This window comes from Halichoeres trimaculatus, unplaced genomic scaffold (genome assembly GCF_033239565.1).
Source record: "Halichoeres trimaculatus isolate MK-OKI-2021-1 unplaced genomic scaffold, fHalTri1.1 fHalTri1_scaffold_2, whole genome shotgun sequence".
Taxonomy (NCBI): Eukaryota; Metazoa; Chordata; class Actinopteri; order Labriformes; family Labridae; genus Halichoeres; species Halichoeres trimaculatus.
Window position 1 is genome coordinate 35,729,735 of NW_027437180.1, and position 16,647 is coordinate 35,746,381.

At 41.0% G+C, this 16,647-nt stretch overlaps 1 protein-coding gene across 2 annotated transcripts; it reads left to right on the top strand.

The window, feature by feature from the left end:
• The first annotated feature begins 950 nt into the window (after positions 1-950).
• Positions 951-15,874, top strand: map2k7 (mitogen-activated protein kinase kinase 7). 2 transcript variants are annotated; one of them, XM_074682225.1, is made up of 12 exons: positions 951-1,147; positions 3,023-3,070; positions 6,952-7,096; positions 7,252-7,318; positions 9,998-10,111; positions 10,466-10,585; positions 11,770-11,877; positions 11,970-12,149; positions 12,285-12,365; positions 14,438-14,580; positions 14,885-14,930; positions 15,039-15,874. In XM_074682225.1, exons 1-12 carry the CDS (start codon positions 1,024-1,026, stop codon positions 15,180-15,182), a joined length of 1,320 nt encoding a protein of 439 aa, XP_074538326.1. In that variant the 5' UTR covers positions 951-1,023; the 3' UTR covers positions 15,183-15,874. The 2 variants fall into 2 exon arrangements, with proteins under 2 accessions (XP_074538326.1, XP_074538334.1); XM_074682233.1 differs by lacking the exon at positions 3,023-3,070.
• The last annotated feature ends 773 nt before the right edge of the window (positions 15,875-16,647 follow it).

Below are 16,647 nucleotides of genomic sequence, written 5' to 3' on the forward strand. Positions count from 1 at the left end.
GGTGCTGGGACTCAGAATTTAGAGGGCTGGACTGAAATGTGCTGCCCAGTGTTCAAATAAATTGGGAAGGGGGCTCCAGTATCTGTAAATAAAATCCAAATACTGGTAGATGACCTTCAACATTTTAAACATTTCACAGCAGGAAGACAGAGAAATTAAATGAAATGTCCTGGAGATGGAGATTTAGCAGCAGTCAAAGCTCTAGCTCCTGGTCAAGCAGCAGGACATGAGGGTTATAGTTCAGGGTTTTATAAATGTTCTCATGTTTCCATCCTATTTCCACCTCTGACCTTACTATTAAAGGCTGAAGCTACTAAACATTAATTCACACATAAAATCATCACAGCTGTTCATAATTAAGAGAAACTACCTCCAAACGGTGTCATATTTGTTTGAAATCAAAGCATTCACATTTCCACCGTAGAACGATCTAGATCACAAATCACATCAGAGTTGTCATTTTTATGAATGACATTCAAGCGTAGTTTTAATCTACTAAGGTGTGACAACAAGGGATAGATTAAAGTTTATTTTTACAGTGACTTTTTTTTTGGTAAAATTAAAACAGTTCACTGGAGAACAAAATCCTATTTCAGGGTTCCTGTTTTGACAAACTGTTAATTTTAAAAGCTGATTTAGAAGACAGAAAGAAAAAAAGAAAGATGGGAAAGGCTCGGATGGCAGCATGGATCTAAAAGGCTGAAACCTGTATTATAGGTCCTGTAAGTAGGTTGATTTTCCAATGTTTTGATAAATTGTGGAACCTAGTGTCAGTGGTCCTTTGTAGACCTCTTTAAGGTCACACCATGGGGCTTTAACAACCTCTGTTTAAATCACTGAAAGTAAAAGTATGACTGTGTGTGTGTGTGTGTGTGTGTGTGTGTGTGTGTGTGTGTGTGTGTGTGTGTGTGTGTGTGTGTGTGTGTGTGTGTGTGTGTGTATGTAACTGGCCCTTCCTGCCTGCCTGCCAGAGAGGGGAGTCGAGAGCTCTGCTGGGAACTACATGGTGCTCAATTTTTCAAGATGTCGTCGCTGGAACAGAGGCTATCGCGAATCGAGGAGAAACTAAAGCAAGAAAATGAGGAAGCCCGCCGGAGAATCGACCTCAACATCGACATGAGCCCGCAGCGATCACGTCCGAGGCCGAGTGAGTGTCCACCGGGGAGAACCGGGGAGTCGGTAACGGCCAGAATAGCCGGGGGAAAGATCGCAGAGGCGGAGGGGAGGGAGGGAAGGAGTGGGGGTGTTGTGCTGCTAGCTGCGTGCTAACAGGCTAGCTACATAAACAAACACCGACTTAGTTTGTTCGGTTGATTTTGCAGTCAAATTTCAGCCGTGACAGTTTCCATACTAAGTAAAACATGAACTTAAAGTATGAAACGCTGTCATTGAATATTTAGCTGGAAGTCAAGTCCTGGAATATGATGTGATTCGGTCCTGTCAAACATGCTAGGCTAACACGCTAGCATCCTGAGTGATAGTCGATGGCAGGCCTAGCGGCAGTCTGAAAAATTAATGTAGTTTTCAGGCTTTAAACTAAACATCACGTTGGTGCCATCTATCACTAACAAACCAAGTGTTTAATGGAGCAGAAAAGATAGGTGTTTGACTTTTAGTGTGGCGTCAGACGAATTGTCTGTGTCAGTTTTGACCCTTGACGAACAGACGCTAGTTTGTGCAAGCTAACGTTCAACAGACGTTACCAACCTTTGGTTATGGTGTTAGGACATAAACGGTACGCTTTTAAAACACTTCATTTAAAGATTGGCTTTTCAACCTGTGTCAGAATATTTTTAAATAATAAAGAGTCCCATTGCAGTGTCAGTGTCAAACAAATGGAAAAAGAAAAACGTTGGGCCCTGAAACCATCTGGAGGAGAAAACTCTCCGGCTCGGTTCATGAGACGAGGCTGACTGTAACATGCCAGCGCTGGCTGACATGTTACACCGAAATAAACACTGTGGTGGCGACAGGAACCTCTTTATTATCTCACCACTGTGACACTGTGAACTTTTCTTACTGATTGACAGTAAAATTACACCATATTTGACTGTACTAAAGTGATTCAGGCCAAAAAATAACCAACTTTGTTACACTTGTAAGGTTTCAGAGACAAGAAACCTGTTTTTACCTAATGTCTGTCAATTTCAAAACATCCTACAGGTCTATTATAGTTTTATGTATGTATGTGTGTGTAAAAGAAGACACAACTTGTATCCTGTGTTTTTTATTGTATTGCTATTATATCCCATGAAAAGACCAAAATCAACCCTAAATTCAACATATTGTTAAAAATTGACAGACCCTATCAGACTATAATTGTTGCTCATGGATCTTTCTATTCTAACTACAGTTGATTTTCTGAATGCTTAGTAGAGTTGGCTGTTTCACCCCCGATTTGACCAACTTTAAGGCCATGTGAGGACCTAATAAGTGATCTTGAAATAGTCTCACTTTTACATATAGGTCTGTTCATAATCCAAAATTTAAAATGAGATTATCAGCCCCAAAAGTTGTTATTTCTAAAGACTATTTCGTAGTATCTGAAGACAATCCTGAAGAAAAAGAGCAGAAGAGCAGAAGACGGCTAAACATGAGAGAAATAAAGCTACAAATATAGAAAGAAGATGTGCTCATGTGTGTCTTTATGACAGTGGGTGATAGTGCTCATGGGAAATGCAGTCTTTCAACTAGCTTTTCTGCATAGCCCTCATAGCGCCTTAAAATATCATATGTTTTTGACCAGCCCCTAAATGTGTGACTCAAGTGGGAGCTATTGGATTGCTCCCCTGAGGAAATCAGCGTATTGGAAGAAGCAGAGTTGTTTCTGGTCTTTTTATGGGATTTATCAACAAAAATGTTAACCCTTATTGCATATAATTCACCACAACAGGTGTTTTCTCCCCTCTTTTCATAATCTGACGTGCTTTGAGTGTGTGTTTGCGTGTGCACAGGTGTGATCGTCTCATTAGAACATTGCAGTAATGTGTGTGTGTGTGTATATTTTCTTTCCTCTGTCCAGTCATCGTGATCCAGCTCAGTCCTGCTCCAGCTCCTTCCCAGCGTGCAGGTATCATTCTATCCATCACTCTCTCTGCCACTGCACCTCTTTACCTCCTCTCCTCACCCAACACCTGTGTCACTCATTTCACACCCCCTCCCTCCCCTCCTTCCTCTCAATCAGTTTCTTTCATATGTTGAACACACTCTCTAAACCTAGCAGAGGAAATCACAGACAGTTCCATCAGCAGATGCCTTTTTTGCCCATATTTCAACATTATTATCTATGACTTCACAACAACATATATTTCCTCTTGCACACTTCTTTTTTTATATCTAATGTGATTAAATTATAAGAAGTGATTTAAGCATTAACAAATCTGTGCCTTGACCACTGAAGATATTTTGGCAGAACAGTGACCTACACCTCCCCTTAAAGGATAAGTTCGGTTTATACAGCTTTTACATTGTTTATAGAATGAAGTAGAACAAAATACTCACCCAGAAGGTTTTCCTGATCCAAGCAGGGCTTCGGGAGATATTTAGATCCAAAATCCTGCAGCGGACGTCCGTATAATGGGATCCATCGGAGGCATAGACAGCGCCGCTCCTAAAACTGCATTAATCATCCAAAAACTCGTTTTTCACCAATATTCCTTCACGGTCCGCTCCGGGTTAGTCCTCTGCTGCAGTCTGTGTCACTCCAGACAGCGCTGTGTGGCTGTACTGACCTCTGAACTGACGAAGACTTTGTTTACGTTTGCCCCTCAAAGAAAGGAGTCAGCTCTCCAGAGAGTACTGCGCATGCGCGGAGGGCAAACGTAAACAAAGTCTGAAAAACATGAGTTTTTGGACGATTTATGCAGTTTTAGGAGCGGCGCTGTCTATGCCCCGATGGATCCCATTATCCTTTAAATCACATCCTCTATCCCTCTTCCCACCCCTTCTCCTCTCTCTGTCCCCCTCTTTCTCTGTATGTGCATCTGTGCCAGTGGCAGGGCAGTGTTAGTGTGTGTGTGTGTGTGTGTGTGTGTGTGTGTATGTGGAAGTGTGTACAAAGATTAACCTTTGTTTTGCTGGAGGCAGAGAATCACGGTGCATGTGGCTTTTCTGCACGACACAGTGTTTTTGGGTTGTGTTTTTTGTTTGACACAGTCTCTAATCCAGCATCCCCACTGGTCTGTCTGCAGGAGTGCAGCTCTATACACTCTGGCTTCTCTTTCTCCTTCTTTCTTTGTTTATGTGCCAAATGAAGACTTGCCTTCCTGTCCGAGTCCGACTGACCGTCCGTCTGACTCCCATCTCAGTCTGTGCTATGCACTTTTGGCTGAATTTCTGAATCGCTCTCACAACAGACTGTTTGATGTTGTTTGCCTGTTATTCATCTTCTGGCATCCCCCTCTTCCTCCTCCTCCTCCTCCTCCTTCCTTTTGCAGCAGCACTGTGTGAGCAGGAGGTGGTGCAGCAGCAGCAGCAGCAGCAGCAGCGCCCGCAAGTGTTTGTATGTCTCCCCCTCTCCTGGCTCTGTCTGCCCGTCTATCCTCTCGTCTTTCCATCTGGAGCCAACAGAACTATGGAGATGCAATCTGTGCCAAAGACTGCCTGAGCCTTTCCTTCCTCTCCGTACTAACTCATCTTCTCCACTAACCGACTCTCCCCTTACAGGCCGATCCATCCACAGGTGACTCATGGACACAGACACCTGCTGGCAGAGCTGCCGGCTCGCTACTACAGAAATGTTGATAAATGAAGCTGGTTCATGTTCCTCAAAGTTTCCACAAGTTTCTGATTTGAAGCTGCCAAAAAGAAAAGAATTCAACTCTTGTGAACTTTATTGTAGCTGCTCACCTCCTGCCTGTCATTTGGTTGCATGTAGGGTGTGTACTAATAAAACTTCAACAGTTTTTCAACCTCTGGCGTTAAAATTGAGTAAAGCTTTCTTGCTCATACTGCTTAGTGTGACGCATGATTTGACCTGCGTTTATACAGCGCTGTGAGCATGTTGCATCCTCTTTCTGTCTGTGCCAAACTGTCAGTTAAAAGCTCATTCATGGGTTCGATCAGGCTGCGTGGAAAACACTGGCCTCAGTGTCAGACAAAGTATTTGAAAACTTGGATGTTTGTCTTGTTCTAGGGATCAGCTGTTAAAACATTGTACTTACCAAAATGAGTCTCTTGAGATTGGGAAAATAGTATCTGAATGTAGAAAGTATCTTTATAGTCAGTTCACAGACTGAGCTCACTTTCTTTAAAGCATCACAGGCAGCTGTACTGAGTTATCAGATATAGAGGGATTATTTGTTTATCAACAATGGCGGATGTGCGCAACTTGGGTGCAGAAGCACTGCAAAGCATAATGGTTTTTGCCAACCGATGTGGAGGAGTTAACCACCAAAAAAACCATTTTTTAACTTAATGTCATCACTTTGACGGACAGTAAAATGCTCCCAGGTTTGTGAAATAGCAGTGAGTGGACAGATATTAAGGGGAAAGACGTTTTTAGGAGAAACCTAGCTTGTACCCAGAGAGGGCACAATTCTCACTCGATGCTGACTGCATTATCCGTGGACACTTATCAGACTGTGACAGACCAGGATGTAAACATTGTTTCATAATATTCCCTAATTTTTCTTTGGTCATAAAATCTGTTTCTGCTCATCTTAATTTATCGGTTCACTCATTATTTATTGTCCATATTGAGTCAGAACCTCAGCCCCAAACCAACTTTTTCATTAAATAAGCAAAGTCAAATCTGTATTTTTAATAACAGCAGTTATTGTTGCTTGTTTGCAGTCAAACCTGGTTAACTGAGGTTGGATAAAGACGGCACATTTAATAACACACACGCAGATGTCGCTGGTGTATCAGTGTGCACTGCAAAAGCTGAAATCTTATCAAGTGTTTTTGTCTTATTTTCAATAGAAAATTCCTTTTTAGACTCAATATGAGCCAAATTCACATGACCAATCAAGAAAAATGTCTCGTTTAAAGTTATTTAAGGACAAAAATGAGGTCTGAATTGCTCGTTACCAGTAAAAAAATCTGCCAATGGAACAAGAGAAAAGTTACTTGTATTAAGACATTATTCTAGTCTCAAGGAAATTTTCAAGCAATTTTTTCTTGTTCCATTGGCAGATTTTTTTACTGGTTACAAGCGATTCAAACCTCATTTTTGTACTCTGATATCTTGAAACAAGACATTTTTCTGGATTGATAAGTTGAAAGTGGCTCATATCGAGTATAATAAGACAATTTTTACTTTAAAAAAAAGACAAAAACACTTGATAAGATTTCCGTTTTTTGCAGTGTAAAGTGTGACCCTGTTAAGTGGTGACTCTCGGCCATTAATCATGGCTGCCGTCAGCTGAAAGTCACCAGTTAGCATGGTCGCTATTAACGCAGAAACACCGGTTGCGCTGTAACAGTCGAAACTTGACGTAAGATCCCTCTATTGTGTAGTTTTGTTTTGACAGCTGTCCACAGATAAAATGTACATTTTGATGCTCCTAACAGGTTGAATTTGGTGTTAAAAAAATGCTAACTCGTCTGAATGAATGGAGCTAATTGGTGCGTCTGCTGTCGAGATGCGTGCGCATCTTTATGATGACGTAGACTGATAATCCCTATATAGATTGAGAAAGTTAGCTTCTAAAAAACAGCATAAATAAAGATGAGAGTAATCCTTGGATGTAGTCAAACCCTGAGCTGTCTCTCCCTGGTGAGAGTTGTGTTGTTTGTTTTCACATTAAGCTCAGAGATCAGACAGGAAGCAAGAATTTCTGGGAATTAAAAACAAGTTTATTTATGGTTTCAGCTGAGAAGTCAGATTTCAGGATGGAAACAAAAAGTCAAATACAGTCAAAGTTAAAGCTTTTAGACACAGCTTTCTTGGTTGATTAGTTCTGTCTTGTGCCCCTGTCTGCATCTAACACGTCTTTCCCCTCACCTCAGCGCTCCAGCTGCCTCTGGCCAACGATGGAGGCAGCCGGTCATCATCTTCAGAGAGCTCGCCTCAACACCACCCGTACCCCAGCCGCCCGCGACACATGCTTACCCTGCCCACACCTCCGTACGGTTTACAGAAGAGCCTAGAGAAGTAAGTGGACACACGCTGATGCTCATCTGAGTCGTGATTAACGATGTGTGGTGGAGAATTTAGATGGAGCAGTTGCACAGAAACCTCCCAGTGTGACAGAAAGTCTTCATGCAGCACTTGCTCTCTTTGACGCTGTGTGTGTTCTGACTTTGCAGCGCAGAGATCGACCAGAAACTACAGGAAATCATGAAACAGACGGGATATCTAAAGATCGATGGCCAGGTAAGGTGTCCTGCATGATGTTTTTTTTTTTTTCTTCATTTTGAAAGGCAGATGTGACATGGCATCCTTTTCGGGAAAGGTTACAGTATTCAATTTACATTCCACACGTTTAATGTAGTGGTGAAAATGATCATTGCCAATCCTTAATTTTAATAGTTTTAAGAACGGAGAGAACAGGTGAGAGGGAGGAGGGGTCTGGCTCCAATTCTTGACTTATCTGGAATAAGACGCATCAAGATTTTTACTTTTGCATCAACCTAAACAGAAATGTAAACAAGTTAGGTGGATTCACAATTAACAAAACGTAGTCAGGTTACCTCTTTCTGATGATTGTCTTTTCACTTGCTGCCACCTGCATGATGTTTTGTGTGTCCAGTTCAGGAATTTTAATCTCCCAAAAAACATGAAACAACAGCAGAGAAAGGAGAGGTAATTCGTTCAAAGACCAAAATGAAGATGTAAAAAAGCAGATTTAACAGGGTGTCCACGGGATTAAAAGTTAATAAATCAGTTGTGGGAAAATTAAGGCCCTTAAAAAGTATTCAAAAGTTTTAACCGTAATGTTATGAGGTGTTAAATTTTATTGGTTTTCAAGCTCCATGAATATTTATTTTCCTCCTTGCGACTGTCACAAACTAACCTGACACGCCAGACAGACAGCTCCATATATCTGCCTCGGAAATAGTCCATCTGGTTTGAAAATGTTTTCAGGTTCTGAACCTTCAAAAATAACCACACCTGGTGATTGGACGATCATCCTGCTCGTCACACTCATCACAGACCAGCGTAAGGATGGAGAAAAAGCTTTAGCATCTCAAAAGATTTCTCTCTAGATCATAAGAGTTTCTCAAGCCTCCTGATAAGTTATTTATCAATACAGTTATGTAGCGCTGTTGTTTGAGACGTGACAACAAGCAAAGTTGTGATTTTGTGAGGCGCGGGCTGTATGTAGCACTAGCAGCCCAACATATCCGTAGGTGAATGTGACAACAAACTCAGTTTGTACAGTAGTTTAGTAGCTGTCTGTATGAAACGCTGATTGAAAGAAAATTACACAATCTTAAGCACATGTCCTAAATTTTGACACTGATGAAATAAAATTCTTGTTTTGTTTTTTTTCTGCAAGTTGGCCTTGAGTAACTGCTGTTACTTGTGGGAACGGTAATTTCAATTAACCTGCCTTTAGTTTCATTTATTCTTTTAAGCTTTATTCCTTCTCAGTTTACCTGATTTATGTTAAAGTGCAAACTACAACTGTCAAAGATCGGTTGCTAACAACAGCTTAAAGTGATACTCCGAACAAGTTGGGTCCTATCACAAGGTTTAGGGCAGAAATTACCCCTACAGCAGAGTTTTTGTGCAGCAGAAGCCCAGAGCGCTCGCACCAAACACCCCCTCCCTGCTCCTCTGCTGGTTTCCTCTGCACTCAGACGGGGCCATATTTTACTTGACCATAAACACAAATAAACAGACTCCCACAGAAAAAATCTGATATCGGTCTGCATTCACGCTTTATTTAGAGAATTTTCAGCGCGTTACTTTCCCACAAAAACACCGCTAAATAAGGCTCTAGTTCTCATTGTGTCATAAAACGGCGCTACCTCCGCTGCAGAGCCACAGCTGGCTACGAGGCACTCGCTGCTTAGTGTATCAGTCCGTGCGCGCGGTGTGCCAGATATAAACAAACACAGGTTGTCTGCCAGGACGAAGAAACACGATGAGAACTAGAGCCTTATTTAGCGGTGTTTTTGTGTGAAAGTAACACGCTGAAAATTCTCTAAATAAAGCGTGAATGCAGACCTATATCATATTTTTTCAGGTAGGAGTCCGTTTATTTGTGTTTTTGGTCAAGTAAAATATGGCCCCGTCTGAGTGCAGAGGAAACCGGCAGAGGAGCAGGGAGGGGGTGTTTGGTGCGAGCGCTCTGGGCTTCTGCTGCACAAAAACACTGCTGTAGGGGTAATTTCTGCCCTAAACCTTGTGATAGGACCCAACTTGTTCCATCCCGGAGTAGCACTTAAAGACTTTTTGGAAGGTTTTTAAAAGAGTCCTAAAAAGGTATTGAATTTAACATCAGGATTTCAGCATATACCCTGTTAAAACACCACACACCATTTCGGCAGAAAGTTAAATTTTGGATCATTTTCTTTTAAACCAAGCAGCTGCGGTAAATACTCATTTAGGAGAAAATATTAATAAATGGGCTGATTTTCTTCTTTTGTTCAGATATTTGAAAACAGTTATATCTGTTTTAACTGGATTTTAAAGTTGAAGGTTAGAAAAATGAGAAACCCAAAGTGCTGAAATGTCTTTGAGAGGACTGAAAATCTAATTCATAAACACTGGCCTGTTTTTGTTTCCTTTTTTAAATCCAGCTCAAACTGAATCATGTCGATCCAATCTGCACTGTCCTCATTCTCTTCCCCTTCCTCCTCATTCAGCCTTCTGCTCCACAGTCAGGCTCTGAAGAAATGATTTGACTCATGGCTGCTCTTCAGATTGTCTTTTTTTTTTTCTCTAAATAGCGCCGAGGGGGAGCACACATACGACACAGCAGCTCGGTCACCAGTGGTGTCATTTCAACCGAGCAGGGGCTGATGCATCTTGATGGATTCAGAAAGTCCAAAGTGGTCTTCATAAACGATTATTCTGTTTGTGTTTGTTTGTGTGTGTCCTCAGCGGTATCCAGCAGAAGTGACAGACCTGATCAGCGAGGGGGAGATCGGCAGTGGAACCTGTGGACAGGTCTTTAAAGTGCGATTCAAGAAGACCGGCCATGTCATCGCTGTCAAAGTAAGAGCTTTCTACGCTCAACCTGTTTTCTGAATTCAAGAAAAACAAACACAACCACAGAGATGATCCGAAAACTGCTGAAGCTTAAATCTCAGCTGGGTTTCGCTCAGTGATTGTCTGTTGTGCTGTGCTTGTGCTGTGTTTACCAACACAGTGACAGTAATAACCCCCGTAGCCGCCTGCCTGTTTAAGAGAAGACGTAATGGGAGGCTTTCATGCTGTTATTTAATTAGACAGCCAGCGTGCTCACCAGAGGAGGCTTTGTTGTGTGATTTTCAATTTGAAACATTCAGAAGCTCACAATAATCCTGGATCACTCTTTTTGTGTGTGTGTTTGTGTGTGTGTGCTACCAGCAAATGCGTCGGACAGGAAACAAGGACGAGAACAAGAGGATCCTCATGGACCTTGATGTGGTGCTGAAGAGTCACGACTGCCCTTACATTATCCAGTGCTACGGGGCGATAGTTACCAACGTGAGTGTCCTCTAACCGTGTTACTCTGGGAGAATGGTTATGATTATGTGTTTTAGTATAAATATTTTACTCACTTTGAGTTAAAGTAAAACTTATGTGTCAGGGTTCCCGCGGATCCTTGAAAAGTCTTAAAAGGCATTGAATTCATAATTCTAAAAATAAGGCCTTAATTGGCATTAAAATGTCTTAAATCCAATTTTCAAAAGTCTGAAAAATCTAATCACATTAATAAGATGTATGTTAGATTGAACTAAAGAAATATTTAGCGAAATGCATATATTTTTCAAAAAGAATTCACTGATTTGTTGCCATGGCAACATCGTGTAATCACAAAAGCAGAACTAACAAATCAGTGATGTGGCTGCACCAGGATGTTTCAGAGCAGACGCATGTCTTGGTTTTAACTACAGTGCCTGGAGAGGGAAAGAAAAGGTGAAAAACAGGCAAAAAAAATCCATAAGTGGCTTAGGAAAATTGATTATGGCAGCAAAATTGGAAATTAAATTGAAAATTTAATGTCAAAAAACATGTAAAAATTCCAAAAAAGTTTCTGACAGTGGTCAAAAAAAAAAAAAAAATGGAGGCAAACTAGAAATAAAGTTATAAAAACGGGCTTAAAAAGATAAAAATGGTCCAGAAGTGAGACAAAGTGTATGAATAAAGGTCAAAAAAGGGATGAAATTGCAAAAACTGGGCAAAAATGGTAAGAAAGTGGAAAAAGGATTACAAATAGGTGCATAATAGATATGAAATTGCAAAAAAAAAAAAAAAAGATGGGGAAAAATGTGTAAAAAAATCCATCGGTAGCTTAAGAAAATAGTCTTTGGCAGCAAAATTGGGAATTAAATTTAATATTAAATTTGAAAAAACATGTAAAAATTACAAAAATGTTTCTGACAGTGGCCAAAAAAACGATGAATGGGGGGCAAAATAGGCTTAAAGCTGTAAAAATGGGGTTAAAAAGAAAACAAAAAGTGATGTTTTATTTAAAATAAACATTGGGTCAAAATGGCCTCTCACCCAGGTAAAGCATGTGGTGTTTTTATTTTGTTTTGTTTGTTTCAATTGTGGTTCGTTGGCGACTTGGTCTTAAATTTGATTTCAAACGGCTTAAAAAAAGTCTTAAATAGTCTTAAATTTAACTTGGCTTAAGCTGTAGGAACCCTGTGTGTGTATGTGTGCAGACGGATGTGTTCATCGCCATGGAGCTGATGGGAACATGCGCAGAGAAGCTGAAGAAAAGAATCCAGGGCCCGATCCCAGAGCGGATCCTTGGGAAGATGACAGTAGCCGTAAGTGGAAGAAGGAACACACACACACACACACTCACAAGTACAGCAAAGTGTGACTCCTCTCACCTCCACTGTGTTTCTTCCTGCTCCAGATCGTGAAGGCCTTGCTGTACCTGAAAGAGAAGCATGGCGTCATCCACCGGGATGTCAAACCCTCAAACATCCTCCTGGACGCTAAGGGTCAGATCAAACTCTGTGACTTTGGCATCAGCGGACGCCTCGTCGACTCCAAGGCTAAAACCCGCAGCGCTGGCTGTGCTGCCTACATGGCGGTGAGAGAAACATGTTCATGTTTGTTTCACTGATTATTTAGCTTCATATATATATATCAGTTACTGTGGTATAGAGTGAAGTCTTTCACTGATTCCTGTAACTTTGTAAAACAGTATTTTGTTTCTTATCTGCAGCCAGAGAGAATAGACCCTCCAGACCCCACTAAACCTGACTATGACATCAGAGCGGACGTGTGGAGCCTCGGCATCTCTCTGGTAAAACAACCTGTGTTTTAATCATAGATTCAAAAATCAGCCTGGTTCAGTCAAGGTTAGGTCAGCTATGAAGTCCAATTTTGTTAAATTTAGTAAGAAAGAACAGATGACCACGTGAGCAGCCTGTCCTGCTCAATATCAGCTCGACTTAAACTTTGTTTGCTAATCCAGAGCTAAGGGGGATTTTCTCCATTTAACTCCTTGGATTGAATATTTTGAGGAACTTTGGAGCCTCAGGAGTGAATTGATGGTCTTAAAGCATCTTGTTTTCACCATTTCTCAATAGTAATTAGACAGCTATAAGTGGGGATGCTCGATAATGGATTTTTTGCCAATATTTAACAACTCATTGAGCTGATGCTGATTTTTTTTCTGCGCACCTAAGTGCAGAGATCATCAACTCTCTTCTCTATTGGTAGTAGCATAATGTATTATGGTGCATACTCTTGTGACGTTTGTTATGTAACATTCATTTCTTATGCAAAATAGTAAAAATAAACACTTGAAACTCTTGATTTATGACAACTGCTTTCAAACAGAAAAAATAAAACGATAAATCCTACTTAAAAGCTGGACGATGTTCTTGAGAAAATCACAACAATACCCACAACCAGAGCAAATTTGGCCAATTTTATAACTGACAGTCAGTAAACATAACCTCTGTTTACAGGGAACATATGGGAAGTGCAATTGTACAGCATTTCAACTAGACATGCACCGATTGATCTGTGCTGAACAGTGCTGATTTTCTTAATTTTGGGGGATCTGTGATCAGAGATCAGAAATCCGTGATCGGCCCATCCTTACATATAAAACCACTCCTTTATACCTCTGGGAAAGTCTGACAGCCAGCCATTGTTGCTTTTTGCGGTGAGACCTAAAACTCAGGACACTTTTTTGGTTGTTTAAGTTAAAACATAAAGATTTTACTGTTTCAAAGGTATTGCATAATAATTTTTCATAAAATAAAATTGGAACGTTGAAGGTATATGCTGTCAGTTATAAAAAATAAAAGATAAAAATCGGTATCAGCCCAAATTGGTATCAGCAGGTCAGGCTTTTTAAAGATGTGATGGGGCAGAAAATTGTGGTCGGTGCACCCCTAAATTAAACCCAAATTAAATAAATTGGTTTACTTTGGTAAATGGTAAACGTGCCTAAGTAGTCATCTGCTTTACAGACTGCTGCTGAAATTCAAGTTTAACTTAAAACAGGAGCCAAGTATGGGACTACTCAATCTGCACTGTGCAAACAAAACTGCAAACAATTCATGAAATGCATGCAGCTTCAGCAGATTATTTGATTAGTTTATTTTATTGCCAGAATTTGGTGCGTTGGGCGATGTCCGATATGTTATTTTTAAGCCAATATTGGCCGATACGGATAATGTGTAAATATTATTGCGCATCCCTAGCTAAAGGTCTAAAGAGCAACATAAACTCTGGAATATACTGGGAGTTGGAAGGCTGAAATTACCTGACTTCTCTGTAACTTTCTGATGAGTTTCTCTCCGGAGCCATATTATCAGGGCCATGATTATGATTTAGAAGAACTGATACATCGTCGAAAAGTCTGTAGTCTTGCCAAATTAGAACATCACTTCATGAGGTTTATTGACTTTATAGTTTACCTCTGTTTTCTTTTAATCTATGATAATGGCCAAGCAATACATAAAAGCGTTTAGAAGAAATAGAGTGGTCTGCTTTGCTATGTATCCAGCATCCTTTGCTGTTCATTGGCCAACTTCTGGGTTTAATACTGTACTTATACTGAGACTATTCAAGTGTTTTTGTCTTATTTTCAGTTGAAAATGTCTTTTTAGATTAAATATGAGCAACATTCACCTGACTAGTTCTGAAAAACGTCTTATTTTAAGTTCTTTAAAGACAAAAATCAGGTCTGAATTGCTTGTAACAAGTAAAAAAAAATCTGCCAATGGAACAAGAGAAAAGTTTTGTATTAAGACATCATTCGAGTTTTAAGCAAATTTTTCTTATGCCATTAGCAGATTTCATTTTTTGCAGAGAAAGTTTTGAATTTGACATTAATGTGTGGTTTGATGTGTCCTCCAGGTGGAGCTGGCCACGGGACAGTTTCCCTACAAGAACTGTAAGACAGACTTTGAGGTTCTGACCAAAGTGCTGCAGGAAGATCCTCCTCTGCTGCCTCTTAGCATGGGCTTCTCCCTCGACTTCCAGTCCTTCGTCAAAGACTGGTGAGCGTTACTTTAACTCTACAGTTCAGTCAGCAACTTTGCTCCACAGGTTACCTGAAGGAATGTATGTTTTTAGAAACAAGATCCCTAAAACATGACTTTTGGAGTCTGGGTTTGTGTTTGTACTAAAATGTGAAAAATATTTCATGTCTTTGCTTTTCCTGGTCATCTTGTTCCACTACCTTCTTCACTATCCCATTCTTCTTCTTGCCAATGAATATTCAATGTATATTTTGTGATTTGTTAAATTTACTTAAAGATATTCCCAGCTTCACTGTGCCTGTGTGTTTTTGTCTCTCCACAGCCTCACAAAGGATCACAGAAAAAGGCCAAAATACCACACACTGCTGGTAAGAAACCACATCTAGAGACTTCACTCTGTGTTTTAAAATCTACCTGAATAATCTCAGTAACAAGGTGTGATTAAACCGTCTCCCTTTCCTCCGTGTCTCCTCCAGGAGCACAGTTTCATCCGGCGTTACGAGGTGCTGGAGATAGACGTGGCCGGTTGGTTCCAGGGCGTGATGGATCGCACCGAGTCGCCTCGCAGCAGCCAGTGTTACAGCCACCAGCACCAGCTCCACTCCCTCTTCAGTAGGTAGCCTAACCCAGCCGAACGCTAGCTTAGCCAGACGCTAGACTAGCCTAGCTTTAGCTTTGCTGAACCCAGACTCGGTCTGTCCTAGACTAGCCCAGCGTTAGCAGCTAAGTGTAGCGTTACACCAAGCCCGCCTGTCAGTCTGTTCACCGGAGAACCTGAGGAGCCCACAGAGGAGGAGGAAGAGGAGGAAGAGGAATGAGGACAGACAGATGGAGTGATGGATGGAGAGATGGATGATGCAGGTGGTTGAGTTCATCTTTGGGTTAAATCTGGACAGGCAGGCACAGGTGAGAGGAGGAAAAGGATGGACACTGTAGTTAGCTTCATTTGTTACGTCTTTTATCGTCTGTCTTTCCTAACAATTCACAGTGTGTGTGTGTGTGTGTGTGTGTGTTTTAGTGTTTCTACATTTCATCATGCTTTCATTAGTCTGTCACCTACATGTCTGCGTCCGGCGTTCGTCAGAGACGTCGGATTAGTCAACAGAGTAGTCACTACACACTGGAACAAAGCATCTGCTACATTAGCTACGTTAGCAAACATGGATCTCTTGTACATAAAAAGCTATGGAGGACGCCACGATGTCCGGTGCAATTATGACTCTTCAGGTGTTTCTACTATCACACATTCTCAGGCTGTAAATCTGTGTGTTAGTGAGTGTGTGAGTGCGTTTGTGATTGAGTGTGTGTGTGTGTAAAATAATAAGACACAGGCACTGGTTGTTTCATACAGTGAGTTAGTCGTTTATTCACCTTACACCACACAGAGCTAACACACAGAAAGAACTAGCTAACCCGTTAGCTGTGCGTCATTTTTAACATTAGAGTAACGTTTATAGGAAATGTTTTGAATCACCCACGGCCAATTTTAGCAGCTGCATAATTGGAAAAAATGTTTTTAAAAAGTTTCTAAAAAAATTAGTTTTGTGTTCTAGCTTTGTGTTAAAGAAGGTGTTTATGGCGTGTGTGTGTTTGGAGGGACTGAGAGTGTTTAAAGAGATGGAGGAATCTGAAACGAGCGTTTGAGACTCTTCAGGAGTGTTTGATAGAAAAGCTGAGAATGTGGAAGAGGAGGTTGAAACGAGAGCAGGAAAGGAAGAGGAGCTTATCATGTACAAAGAGAATATATGCTGTTAGATATCATCACCTGTGGAGCATTTCTTTACTTCCTCTGCTGTTTGTCTACCTCTTTCTCTCTGTCAGTCCGTCCGTCTGTCTCTCTGCTCTTCAGTGTGACGTAGTGCTCCACAGTGTTACCAGACCAAAGGCTGCGTGGAGGTAGTCGGTTGTGAGAGGTTTTAAACGACTCAACTGCCAACATTTCAGACACTCAGAAACATGACTGGGTAGAGCAGAGTTATGGTGTTTTTAGTGCCCAGTTCAGGGGTCTCAAAGTAAAACCAAGGGGCCTAATGTGTGCATGACATGATAAAAACACTACCAGGGTTTGAAGTGATAAGGTGGTTT